Raw genomic sequence first — 14,335 nt, forward strand, 5'->3', positions numbered from 1 at the left:
AAGTTTAAAGTAAATGAGTTTTATGACTGCTGTTCATTAATTTGATTGAATAATTGGAATAATGTTATTTAATGAATAAAATCAGATGTGAGACTACACAGCATTTTAGTAGTTTTTTTTTTTTTTAGATACATTTTTATTCTTACTCAAGTAATTATTTGGATGAGTACTTTTTACTTCTATGGAAGTAACATTGTTCTAAAGACATATCCAAGCAATATCCTTGCTTGAATTCTTGCTAATTTACCCCCCAGGAATGAACCCATTCCTTCTTCATTTCTCCACAAAGGTTGTTCTGCACATTTTTTTAATCTTTATACAATAAAAGGAGCAGGGTAAGTGTGGAGAAAGTGGTCCAGAGGCCAGCAGCAGGGATGGACATGGATGGTCTTCACAGTAGGAGAAATGATAACTAAAGTCCTGCCTTAGAATTACTCTGTTATAACTGACTAAGAAGAAAAATTGAAAGGGATTTTGAGATTAAACTCTACAACAATTTCACTTGTGTGTATCGTTAATTTTTATTTATTTAGGTATAGCCTTCATTCAAACATTAACATAAACTATTTTTTATTTTTATCATATTGCTGTTTCTGCTAGCATGCAAAATGAAATTTAGAGCTCACAATATCATTTTGTAATATACCTTTTTAGCCTGTAGTCTTTGATTCTCTTCAAAAAAGGAAATACTTACACAGACGTAGTTTATCTGTCATTTCTAAGGCAATATTTGTTTATTAGTCATTTATTTACATGTATAATCTGACTGCTGTATCAGGCAGCAGGCATTGGTCATCATATTCTTCTTAACTGATTAATTTTACACATCTGTGCTGTCATAATTGGTGATAAATCAAATGACAAAATAGCTACATCTTAATGTTGACATGTTTATTGTTGGGTCAATTTTTCCATTATTTTAAATGATGTATGTTATTAGCCTGTTACTGTGACACTTCCATGTCATTTTAGCGCTGATATATTCAAACAGGAATAGTATTTTACCAAACTATTTGTTTTCAGTGTCATCATTTGGCACATAATAATCTGACTACTCTCCCTGTAGACGCTTCAGGGACATTCTCTGTCAACTCAACCAGTTTAGTAGCTTTAGATTTTAGATTTTGACTTGAGTTTGATAGTTTATCATTTTAAAGAACTAAAGTTGCTTTCCTGGTGCTGTGCTGTTTATAGTTATGTGGTTCTTTAGCTGCTAAGATTAGATGCAACTGAAGTCTCTTAAAAACTCATCTTTTAGCATTGGCTTTTAACTCGAGAGAGCAGAACTACAAGATCTTTTCTAGCTTTTTTTTCATCGTTTGAACTATTTTATTGTCTTTTAACCGTTTTTATTTTTATGCTATTAATGTTGATTTATTTTATTTTACCTGTACGACACTTTTATGTACTCTTATGTACTTTGTACTTTCACATACCACATTACTTTGTGGTATGTGAAAGTGCTCTACAAATAAGGTTTTGGATGATTGATTGAATGTGAGAGGATGACAAATCACTCTATAGATCTAAGCAATTTGTCCCCCTCACTTCTAAAATGATGGCTACGCCCTCGCCCTCATCCAGCATGCCACCACCATGATAGATAGTTTGCCCTGTTAGTTTCATGGGTTCATCTGTTTTTGTTGTAAACAGTTCATCATTGATACCATTTGTCTGAATGATGGGAAATGATCCAGTGTTTGAGAAATGTCTTAATGTTAACAAAAGAAATATGTTGGATAGCTCTGGTTTAAAATACAGTTTCTAAAGTGTTCTACTAGTCACAATATGTCAGCTAGAATTGATATGTCTAACTTCTGTAAGGAAGCCTAACAGTGAAAAATTTATTGGAAGTGACTATTATTGTTTTTCTTTTTTTCCACAATTTTCTTTTTTCTGTTTAGTAAATCAATTTAAAGGCAGTAGACAAAGAGAATGCTGTTTGGATGGTATAAGAAATGTTCCTGTTTCATACACCTGTGAGAGGCGAAGCGAATACATTGTGGATGGTCCAGCCTGCATCGAAGCCTTTATGCATTGCTGCAAGGAGATAGAAAGACAGCGAGCTCTGAAGAAACAGGGAGCTGACTTACTAGCTCGCAACAAGAGATCGGAAGCTGGTACGATTGCATGGTATCATTCACTCTACAACTGTGTTTAGTAAACACTTACTGCTGAAAAAGAGTAACTGTTTTGTATATATGTCCAGATGATGAGTACATAGACAGTGATGAAATTATTTCTCGGACAAACTTCCATCAAAGTTGGCTTTGGATGGATTTATTGCTTAAACCTTGCCCTCGACAAGATTCTAACTGGTAATTGCAGAAAAAAAAGATTGTCCAAAGTAAGTCCTTTAAAAATCTGTGAAAGTTATTGTACTATTTAAATCATGTTTTTTGTTTTTTTTCTTTTCTTTTTTAGTGTGTCCACATCATTGGAATTAAGTTTACCCTTGCCAGATTCAGTCACAACCTGGCAAGTCAATGGCATTAGTCTGTCAAGAACTCATGGTGAGCCTTGTTAACCAGCAGGTTTTTTTTGTACATAAACTGAGTGTAATTCAAACTGAAAGGCTGATAACCATTTTTGTAATTGAAATGATTCCCTGTGCTTGTTGAGCTCAGAGGTTCATCTTCACCTCACAAGCTTTAGTTTGTGGGTTCATTTTTCTGGCTAATATTTTTTTTGCCATGACTTGAGTGCATTATGTACAGTATACTTGCTATTAAAGCAATTCACGTGGCAGCATTATGATTTACAATCACTATAAAGATTTTAGTTCACTAAGAAACTGGGATAATCATTTTTCTTTTCCCTGTTTGTCATATACTTGAGTAACGATGGTGAATTTAAAAATTGAGCAAATTTCGCCATTGTACTTTAATCGCCAACCTTTTCCTTCTCTGTGGTTCCACTTTGACTTTGTGCTTGCTTCATCTTTGTTTTCTTTCTTTTTAAAAGGTATCTGCGTTTCTGACCCATTAGAAGTCAAGGTCTACAAGAATTTCATTATTGATCTCAGGTTACCATATTCTGCTGTTCGTGGAGAGCAACTGGAAATTAGGGCAATTCTTCACAACTACAGCCCCGAGCCAATCACTGTGAGTCTTTGATATCACACACACCAAAACACAAATATAGTAGGTGGCACTTATAAAAGAATTTAGACATTAACAAAAGAAGCATATACCATGTAAAGAAATAATTTAACAGGATAATTCTACAGTCTGCCACAAAAGGGAATTCATTGTAAATTGGTAACAATAGAGCGACGTGCAAATTATTGGAACATGTCAATTCATATAGTTTAAGAACATTATATGACATGATAAAACTCAGTGTCAACAGGAGAACCATGTTATTTAAAATAGCAGGGAGGGGAATAACCAGTTACTTTACTGCAGCTCCTATTTTAACAATGTCCTGAGCAAGTGACATTTAACACATTAAGGCAAGTGCAATCTAAAAGTAACAAGGGATACATTTCTATAATTGTTATATATGTGTAGCTATTTTATTGAAACAAAGCTTATACTGGTTTGTACATTTTTCTTAATTTCTCACAAGATTTCAAGCTTTTACACAATTTCCATTCAGGCATCTTCAAGTGAGAGAATTGCTGCCCCATTCAGGGTCACCATGTGTCAGAATTTTTAACCCTCACTTTTTAATATTGCTGCAACCTGTCAGTATATAAATGAAATTAATGTGTGTTTTGCCACACATCTCCATTCTTACCTATTTCAAGGTGCATGTGGAGCTGAAAGAGGAAAACACTCTGTGCAGTGCAGCTTATACTCGTGGAAAGTACCGTCAGCTCGTCCAAGTTGGAGCCCAAACCTCACGATCTGTGCCATTTATTATTATTCCAATGAAGGAAGGAAAGATCCCCATTGAGGTCAAAGCAGCTGTTAAATATTCATATGCGTCTGATGGTGTCAGGAAGGTGCTGCAGGTGGTGGTAAGAAGACAGAACATAATGCCTTGTTGGATTTGTATACCTTCATTTTTAGTGCAGCTCTCAATTCCCACTGTCAGTAAAATCTGAGCTTCACACAGTCTTATTAGACCAGTTATCTGATATGTATGCTGTGCACATCATTGTCAACAATTAACTGAAACCTTCTTGCTTTTTGATCTCTTAATGTTTTATATTACTATTTTTCCAGCCTGCAGGTAAACTGGTAAAATCTGTGAAGGATGCAGTTATAAACCCTTCTCAAAGTGTTGGTAAGTTTACATGTGAAATTGCATGAACAAGCAAAACACATTATATGTTTTACCAATTTAATTTATCCCCCAACTTGCTGTCTTTTTCTTTAGGTGGAAAACAGGTGACAATCATCAATAGTAAAATCCCTCTAAGAGATGTTGTTCCAAACACACCAACAACCACACAGATCTCCTTAACAGGTGAGACCAAAAGACTTATTAACTAAACACTACAATTTGTGTGTGTGTTCTTTTGTTTCTTTTTTTTTTTAATTATATTTTTATTTCTTTTTTTTTTTTTTTTAAACAAATACTTTTCCCAGTCCTCCCAGGGCAAACAGGACCATTGTCAATAAGTGGAGACACTATGGATGCTCTGATCATAGAGCCCTCAGGCTCGGGAGAGGAAAACATGATTAGCATGACGTTACCTGTCATTGCAACTATATTTCTGGATCAGACTAATCAATGGAAAATTTTGGGTGATAAACGCAACAAAGCTCTTCAACATATAAGGAAAGGCAAGTGCACACATGCAATTCTTCACTAGTATAGTAGTACAGTCGAGTGGGATGGAGAAAAACAAAAAAAAGCCTCTAGCATCCAAGTGGACAGTCCACTAGCGCCTTCCTACGATGTCCTCTGCTGTATGATTTTGTGCTTGTGTTGTTCCCTCTCGTATGTAAGTCGCTTTGGATAAAAGTGTCTGCTAAATGACTGTAGAATAGAATAGAATAGAATAGAATAGAATAGAATAGAATAGAATAGAATAGAAAAGAAAAGAATAGAATCTATTCAAGAGTTCAAAAACCGTTGATTAGATTTAAAGCCAAATATTTTTCCATTGTTATTAACCTATTTATCTATTTATTAATCATTACAGGCTACCAAAATGAGTTGGCTTACAAAAAAACCGATGGATCTTTTTCTGCAGTCACTAGTGACACAGGAAGCACCTGGTGAGGCATTTATTTTGATTAAATTCAATAAATAAGGTGAATTTGTCAGTATAAGGACTTCTTATACAGATAGAAGCTTACTTTTTATTTATTTTTCAACGCAGTCTCCCAGCACGCCACACACTTTTCCCATCCGTGCACAATCTCCCGTATTCCCTCAGCGTAAAAATCTTCGGACTGATGTCTCAGCCAGTCACTCACGACACTTTTGAGTTCATCGTCCCTTTCAAACTTCGTGCCTCTTGTGAACGCTTTCAAGGGACCAAACAGGTGAAAGTCTGAAGGGGTCTGGGCTGTAAGGGCGATGAGGAAGCAGTTCCCAGCCCAGCTCGCTGACGGTCTGCACCGTTTGGACTGCTGTGTGAGGCCTTGCGTTGTCAAGATGCAAGATGACTTCTTCTGACTGAAGACCCCTGCGTTTGTTCTTTATGTCTTTCTTGACCTACCTCATCAGTTCACAGTAGTTGGCACTGTTCACAGTGTTTCCTTTTTCTTGTAGACCTGTTTTTCAGCTGAAACATGTGGCACCATACACAGCTGACATTCTCCTATGAATTTCAACTGGTTTGCACCCTTCAGCAACCAAAAACTTAACTGAGCGCTGTTGAATCCTGGAGCATGCTTTTTGGTCGGACATCTTTGTTAATTGTCAAAACTCTCAAAGTTTTTTTGTTTTTTTTTAATCTGCAAAAGAAATTAAATCCATGGGAAAAAGAAGTAAAACCAAAATAAATAAATTAAAAAGTAAGCTTCTATCTATATTAGGAGTCCTTTTAACAAAAAATTCACCTTATTTATTGAATGACCCTCGTAAGTGTTAAGTTTTGTAAAAATGCTAATCTTTTACACAGTGTTTAATTATTTTGTACTCTTTTACAAGGCTCACTGCCTATGTTGCCAAGGTGTTTTCTATGGCACATACCAGTAATCTGGTGGTAGCTCAAACAAGCGTGATCTGTGATGCCATCAGGTATCTCATTCTGAAGGCGCAGCAGGTTGATGGCATGTTTACTGAAAATGGACGTGTGATTCGTACTGAAATGACTGTGAGTGAACTGATTCAAATGACTGCTAAACATGGTCCCAAATGAAATCAATGTAAAATATACTTTTGCACTCGGTTATTTGGCTGAGTGTGTATGTGTGTGTGTGTGTGTGTGTAGGGTGATGTTAGCGGAGCAGACTGGGATGCTTCGATGACCGCTTTCTGCCTGATTGCTATGCAGGAATCTCGCAAAATATGTTCAGATGCTGTTAGTGTGAGTACCTTAACATACCTTTAACAGTATCTTCCTGTTAATTTTTTTTTCTTGTTTGGTGTCTGTTGTTTTTATTTGTTTGTTTCTTTACATCCAAGCTGATCTTAACTTTATTTAACTATTCACCACTAGGAGATGTTTATAGTATTGTTTTATTGTTGTCATAGTTTACTATTTGAAGTTGCAGAATTACTAAAGAAAATTTCTTTAAGGGGCTGCACAGTGGCGCAGTGGTTAGCACTGTGGCCTCACAGCAAGAAGGTCACTGGTTCAATCCTTGGCTGGTTTGGTCAGTGGCCTTTCTGTGTGGAGTTTGCATGTTCTCCCCATGTATGCGTGGGTTCTCTCCGGGTACTCCAGCTTCCTCCCACCATCAAAACACATGCATGATAGGTTAATTGGTCACTCTAAATTGCCCCTAGGAGTGAGTGTGAGCGTGAGTGTGGTTGTTTGTCTCTCTGTGTGGCCCTGCGATGGACTGGCAAGCTGTCCAGGGTGTACCCTGCCTGTCGCCCAAAGCCGGCTGGGATAGGCTTTGCGACCCTGAATTGGAATAAGCGGTTCAGAAAATGAATGAATGAATGAATTTCTTTAAGACAGGAAGATAAGACTTTGTTCTGTGTTGCCTCCAAATATCAGCTAGAGGTAATACAAAAATAGAAAAAAAAAGTCCTGGGTCACTGATTAAATGTTAATTATTAATATCTTATTAGAAAAGCTGGAGGTTCCATATTGGCTGGAGGCAGGATGAGAGGACTGTGGACATACTGGTCACTATCATGTATGACCCTGACCAACCTATTATTCTAGTTTTACATTGGATAAAGTACATCTGATTCTGATGGGGGGTTTTTTTGTTTTGTTTTTTGGAGCTGGTACACTTTTGTAGCCTGTTGCCACATCCTTCACATTTTCTGTCACACCTTTGCTGGACAAAATGCTTGCTTTTAGATTTTTTTTCTTACCCATTTTTCTTTATTTATTGTTATTATTATTGTTATCATTTTCATTGTTAGTATGTTTACCATTTGTGTTGTAACATTCCCATCAAAAATACACATTGCCAGACAACCACATTTAATCTGCTGTTCTTCTGTGCAGATGATGGGAATTAGTATAAACCGATCAACGGAATACCTGGAGCAGCGTCTGCCTGGCCTGAACAGCCCTTATGCTGTTGCAATGACATCATACGCCCTAGCAACAGAAAACAAATTGAACAAGGAGATCCTCTACAGTTTTGCTGCCCCAGGTTTTCCTCACACAATATACCAAAAACATGCTGAGAAGACATCAGTCAGTGATAAACAGAAATATGAACATTCATTAACAGTGTGAATCTTTTTATTTCTAATCACTTTGAGTGCCTGGACCTGGATCTTTTTTCCAATTTCTTTGGACCAGAATCATCTCCTCATGCTAAATGCGAACTTTTGTTCATATTTTGCACTAATGTTATCGACACAATGGGACTTTGGAAAATGAAAGTTATTGTGTGTTCATCTTCCACAGATCGATCCCACTGGCCTACGAGTAAAGGAAATGCTTCCACATTGGAAGCCACAGCTTATGCTCTTCTTGCACTTGTCAAGGCTAAGGTGAACATATCACATGGATGTGCAAGCATGCTGCAATTCAAAAGCCATGTTTAAAGATATGTTAGCTGTATTTTAGGTTGTAAATAAATATTAATAAGTAAAGCAAACATTGATTATTCTATGAATGTCAATGATCAGCAAACAAAAATTACCAGCTAATCCAATCATACCAAAGGCTACTATAATGGTTAAACACGTTCAGACTTGTATATTCACTGCATTTAAAAAAAAATGGAAAAATATAAAAGATTTCTCACCATATGTTGTTAAAGGCCTTTGATGAAGCCGAACATGTTGTGAAATGGCTCATCCAGCAGGAAAGGTTGAACGGAGGTTATGGATCAACTCAGGTAACACAAAATTTGTGGCTTACGGCACAACATGGCTTTTTTTTTCAAAAGTATGGTCTTAAACTGCTCATTATGTGTCCCTCTCTAGGCTACTATCATAGTGTACCAAGCTGTAGCCGAGTACTGGACCAAGGCAAAAGATCTAAGCTATGATCTGAATGTGGACATCTTAGTACCAGGTGAACATCCAAAAAAATACCGCCTGATGAAGGAAAATCAACATATCACACGTTTTTCAAAGGTGAGAATGAACATACAATGCTGAAGATGTAATTTATTAAAAGATGTAAAGGAAGAGATGTTTTACTATTTGCTTAGTAGATTATTGATGATCCTCTTGTAATAGCCCAAATAATACATTTTTAGTCAGTGACGTTGAACAAAATTCAGGGCCATATGTACAAAATATTTTTTGGTAGGAAAAAGCAAAAGATAATTTATATATCTGATCTTAGTTCAACCTCTGAATGGCATAATGGCCTCTCTGGCCTTAGTGCTCCTTTGGGAGTCATTATACTTTCACATCTTCTTTCCTCTCCTCAACCTCCTCACTACATTTTATGGCAACCTTCTCTTCCCATTTCTGCAGTTGCATCTTCTGTATCTCGCTAAAAGCAGGGCAAACTCATGAAAGCTTAACAGGTATAAGATTATAACTGCTTTATAGCATAAAACACAGGAGAATAGTTGTTAGGAAATTTATATATTATCATTTGTTCATGACTTATCTTTTCTTTTATCATATGTTAAACTTTTGAGATTACTTTAACAAAGATTGATTCTTTCTGGTGAAGCAGGGTGCCTCATGCTTAATGAGCTTGGCTCACTCAGACATACCATCCTATTGTTATCTTTGCACCTCGTGTTTTACTCATGACTTGCTTCTGGTAGTCTGTTAAAATAGATGCTTATTGTTTTAGCAGCTGCAGGAGTAAATGAAGTTAATACTATACATTAACTGGAAAATGTGTGATGAACTCATGACATGTGTCATGCCATTATCTGTCAAATAAAAAGCCTGAGCAGAGGAAGAGCAAGCGAAGAAGACAGTTAGGAGTCTCTGTGCGAGCTCTGAGACTGTTCTCTTCCCCTTTGCAAAGGTTACACTGAGTTCTAAGTCCGTGTCTCTTTCTTTATTTTACATGTCACAGGGGTTTCAAACCTGACAATAGTAGCTAAATGATGTGGAGTTGTGCCCAAGTGTGTCTGACACCCTCCCATTAAAAGCAGGCAAAATTTACAATAATCACTTGAATAACTAAAAACTGAAAAAAAAGACAAACATTTAATTGCTTCATTTAGTGAAAAGAGATGTTGATTTTGAGCTGTAGTTAAAAAGAATCATTTTAATCAAACAAGCTTTTAGCCATAGACCTTCATCTGAGAGGGCTTAATGCCGTCACAGACTGTGTACGAATGTTCACACCATCCCCTAAATAGTGCCCTCTATAGTGGTCACGCCATTTTCTAGCAATGTCCGAATGTCCAGAGAAAAAAAAGTAGTGCACTCAAAATTACCCATAATGCATTTTAAAAGTAGTGAGCACTGATGGTCACTAGATAGGTCGATATAGACCACAATGCATTGCAGGAAGGAACTCAAAGTGGCGCAACTGACACAAACGTTAAAGCTGGTTACTGTGGTGACAGCCAGTAGTGACGTCATCTGCAAAAAGGAGAAAATACAGCTTCATGTCTGAATTGCCAACAGCACGAGTTCACTATATAGTGTGCTATGGTTTAGCCCTATAGTAAATGAGGAGATAGGGAATAGGGTGGACATTCAGAAATGTTTTCTTTGGAATAACCATTTATGCATGTTCCCTCCACTATGTAGTAAAATGTGTGTAGTTTTACCGATACAGATTTTATCACATGGGTATTTTTTCTGAGTCCCGTACCTCTATAACTGGATGAGTGGCGTTCTTTTTCAAGGTTGAAAATATTATTAATAATAATAATAGTAGTAGTAGTAGTAGTAGTAGTAGTAGTAAGAAACTGTTCCGCACTGTGCTGATGAGCAGCGGGCCAAAATACCTGCCAGCAGGTTTATATTCAAGCCTTTATCTGTTTGCATCTGCAGTATGTCATTTTTAATATATTGCTAATTTGTTTATACTTGTTTTGAAACTCAACAGACTGAAGGTATAAACAAGGATATAAAAGTTTTAGCTACTGGAACTGGAAAAGCAACTTTAAGGGTAAATATAACAGTATTCATTTTATGTGTCCCTCTGTTGCCCCGCTGCATGTTTTTTTTTTTTTTTTTTTTACACTGTCAGACACAATAGCAGCTTTTATGTTTCCAGACAGCTTTTTTTTTCTTCTTTGATGTATTTGTTATGTATGTTAGTTTTAACCTGATCTTATGACCCTGTCACGTTACTAAAGATTTGGATTAGCTGTATTTTTGGTCTTAATTCTGCTCTTTTGTCTGTTAGTTGTCTGACCTATTGCCTCTCTAATTCCTTGTGTTTTCATTACATTATCTTTACTTAAAAGAACTTCGACAAAGGACTTTTCTGTGTCAGGGTATCCTTATGAGTTCAAACATAAAAGCACTCATCCAAATAGATACAATATTTTAACAAATTTAGATTTGTATTTGATCCGCTGAAAACTGCTATGTGTTTGTGTATTAGGTGGAGTCGCTGTATTACATGATGCCTACACAGAAGGATGCAGACTGTGACAAGTTCAGTCTGACAGTAGAAGTTATTCCTGGTAATTGTACTCCATGTTTGTCTTTTGCTGATTTTATGAATTTATAAATCAATAACCATGTTTAAATGCACAAAATGTGTTCATCTGGGTTACAATTCCTATCAGACCTGTACTGTTTACATGAAAATGAAAAGTCATGCATTCACTGACATGCAAATCTGTGCATGTTATTTTAACATGCACAGATTTAAACCTCTCATGACAGTGATTTCCCTAAACATGGTTCCTCTGTCCCACCTTTTTAATTAGTTTGATAAATTTGATAAACTTCAGTTAGTAAAGTGAAAAACCTCCTTCAAAATCTACCCCTTTAAGCTACCTAAAGCTTTAGGTAATTGTGATGATACCTGATAATGGTCTTTTGATTAAAGTAGTTATATCTGCACAATGACACAAAAACTATTAAATTAATGTAAGGCTGATTTTTTTGTTGCATTTAGGGTATTCATGTTGTGTTTTACATTTTGATAATCAGAATTTGTCTGAGGATGAAATTCCTCCATGATCCTAGAAGATATGAAGGAATTCTTCTTAGCTCAGTTTGAAGAAAAACTTGATCCATGTCCAGCTTGGACGACATTCTTATAGGTTGTTGGGGTTTTTCTTTAATTTTCATCAGGTTTTCCAGATTCGGAATTCTTTTCTGTAAGCTCTCCATAGAGCAGTTTTGCCTTCGTTCTTTTTCTTCTAAATACTTATTCAGAGTATTTTAACATGATTTATTTTTCCTCAAATACATTTCATGTATTAAGGTGATCCTACTTGTCAGAAACTCCTTTTCCTTGGTAAAATTATATGACTTCACTTATAAAAGTAACGGGCAGACATTATCTGCAGTTACTTCTACTTTTGATGAGTTAAAAATATGAATGAGTTAATCCTCCTGTGTGTGTTGTGTTACCCACAACCATTTACAGACTTGTAACATCGATCAACTCAACAAAATAGATTTGTTGCATTAATTTTGGAAGAAAAAAAAAAAAAAAAGAAGCAGTCCACGTAAAGCCCGGAGCTTATTCTCACAAAACTAAAAAGATCGAAATATAAATTAACCCACTCCAGCCTTCAAACTTCAAAACAGCTTTATGTATTAAATTGTGCTTTTATTGCTATCAAGCGGTAAGAAATATGTATATTGTGCTGGATTTGAAGGCTTAATACTGTACAAAACAATGGAAGATTGACGTTTGACAAAAAAAAAAAAAAAGAAAGAAAAAATCATCATGTCATGATGCAGCTTGTGAGTGACGATCCTTTTGAACAATCATAGAACGACAGTGCTTCAGGGTCAGATGGGTAATGTTTGGACCTTGACGGTGTGAAAATAACATATTTTTGTGTTTATATTTTATTAATTTTATGTTCTGTAAACTTTAAAACATGCCTTTTTGTTTTTGTGTTTCTGTACCTGCTGCACACTTGACTTTCCCTCTGAATTAAGAAAGTATACATCTATCGATTTAGTTCTATTGCTACTACAACAATAACTGAAAAGATCTAGTGTAAAGAGGCGTTTTTGATAAATCAAACGATGCAAACTACAGCAGAGGATAAGTCAACCACAAACATCACAAAACACAATAACACACAATTTAACATTTCTTAATCAAAGAAAAAGATTTCCTGTCCCTAAGTGACAAATTATACTATTAATTCATCACTTGGCTACATATTTTTGATCATTTTTAAAATATTTTTCTTTACAGTGCATTCACATTGTGATTTACTTTTCCAATCTGACTACAAAGACTCATATCTCTTCTTTATGTAGTTTGTACAGTTTCTGTGTAGAAGCTACTTTTAAGAAGCAAAACCAAGGAATTATAATTATACATATACAAACATGTAATCAAGTTGGAAGAGCAATCTAAAAAAATGCCAATTTTTCTAATTGATTAGATTTTTATCCCATTCTGTCACCTGAACATGACAGGTGAAAAAACTACTCATGATGAGGAAGGAATGAGGAATGTAGCAAATTCAGCCAGACAGTGGTGAAGTTTACTAATGTTTCCAGAATTATTTTATTTAAGTTGATCCATTTTGTGATCTTCCTTAGCCTTCAGACAACACTGTGAGAGCTACAGGACAGAAACATAATATGAGGTCTTTTCTTCATAAGTGAAACCTTATTGTTTTAACCATTAAACACACAAACATCTATTCATCAGCATAATATTTTGACGCAGGATAATATAAAGTCCTTTACAAACAAGAGACTAACTTATTAGAAACATGACTTCGATTTCTTAGTTACAAGAGTAATGCACTTGAACACTTGTTAACAAACACGTTAGAGAACACAATCATAAATGGTTAGAACTGAACAGTACCTCGTTCCCATTCCAGCTAGGTGCTTATCAGAGATCCAAAGCCTTGCAGTACAACAGCCATTACTTAAACTATGTAAATTCCTTCCGTTTTTATAATCAATTTCATGGTTACAAGATGATAAAACCAGAAGTTCACAATAACTGTGCCAAAAAAAAAAAGCCTTCATAGTGCAAAGACTAACGTCAAAATAAAAGCTTCAGGAAGTGGCTACCATGCAATTGTGTCATAAAGAAGTCACATTTTTCGGGTTTATTAGGTGCCCTTTACAAGGAAGATTAGGTGATTTCATATTTTTCATATTCTTCTTTGTCACATGGGGATCACATCTGCGTTACACTCGTGTCCACCACAGCGTAAAGCCTGAGAATTCATAGGATAAAAGAAGATGGTTTGAAGGCAAATGAACCTTTTACCCCTCTCCAAGCCTGTTTGATTTGATTTAACAGATCAGAGAAATTGGACGGCATTTTCACTGCCCTTTATAAGCTGTTTGCAGACAGTGATGTCATATTCCGGTATAGAGATCTGAGGACGCAGATCAAGAATATATTTTATTAGATATATAATTCCATCAGTACATCTAGTGGATTAACAAACAACTGATCTGAATGTTAGAAACTGGACAAGGCAGTTCTTCTGGGGGCCTCAGCAAGATGTATGCAAGTTGTATAAATTCTTTCTGAATTTACATGAGAAAAGGTAGATGATAAGGTGCTAAAAACCTACGGCCCAGAAAACATTTTTTATTGGGCTGTTTATTCAAATGTTATTCCAAATTATTGCCAGTGACTTCCTTATATGTCTTTCTTTGTCATATCCTTCTGCAGAAACAAGCAGTAATGACCAGAAAATATACAGGGTGAAGATAGAGGTCTTGTAAGTATCTTTGCGAGTTC

General features: G+C 35.8%; 1 protein-coding gene across 1 annotated transcript in view; it reads left to right on the plus strand.

Annotated features, from left to right (window-relative positions):
• LOC306773055 (complement C3-like) overlaps positions 1-14,335 on the plus strand; it is a gene marked incomplete at both ends in the record, with an annotated part of 37,947 nt that overhangs the window by 15,705 nt on the left and 7,907 nt on the right. The window contains 17 exons of the mRNA XM_079262765.1: positions 1,905-2,120; positions 2,210-2,318; positions 2,425-2,513; positions 2,965-3,104; positions 3,752-3,964; positions 4,173-4,233; positions 4,327-4,416; positions 4,548-4,736; positions 5,099-5,174; positions 6,055-6,220; positions 6,338-6,433; positions 7,535-7,685; positions 7,946-8,031; positions 8,304-8,381; positions 8,470-8,622; positions 11,024-11,105; positions 14,267-14,315. Of these exons, the coding sequence (XP_079118891.1) occupies positions 1,905-2,120; positions 2,210-2,318; positions 2,425-2,513; positions 2,965-3,104; positions 3,752-3,964; positions 4,173-4,233; positions 4,327-4,416; positions 4,548-4,736; positions 5,099-5,174; positions 6,055-6,220; positions 6,338-6,433; positions 7,535-7,685; positions 7,946-8,031; positions 8,304-8,381; positions 8,470-8,622; positions 11,024-11,105; positions 14,267-14,315 (2,044 nt within the window). The remainder of the gene's footprint in view (positions 1-1,904; positions 2,121-2,209; positions 2,319-2,424; positions 2,514-2,964; positions 3,105-3,751; positions 3,965-4,172; positions 4,234-4,326; positions 4,417-4,547; positions 4,737-5,098; positions 5,175-6,054; positions 6,221-6,337; positions 6,434-7,534; positions 7,686-7,945; positions 8,032-8,303; positions 8,382-8,469; positions 8,623-11,023; positions 11,106-14,266; positions 14,316-14,335) is intronic.

Source organism: Telmatherina bonti (assembly GCF_933228915.1).
Source record: "Telmatherina bonti genome assembly, chromosome: 3".
Taxonomy (NCBI): domain Eukaryota; kingdom Metazoa; phylum Chordata; class Actinopteri; order Atheriniformes; family Telmatherinidae; genus Telmatherina; species Telmatherina bonti.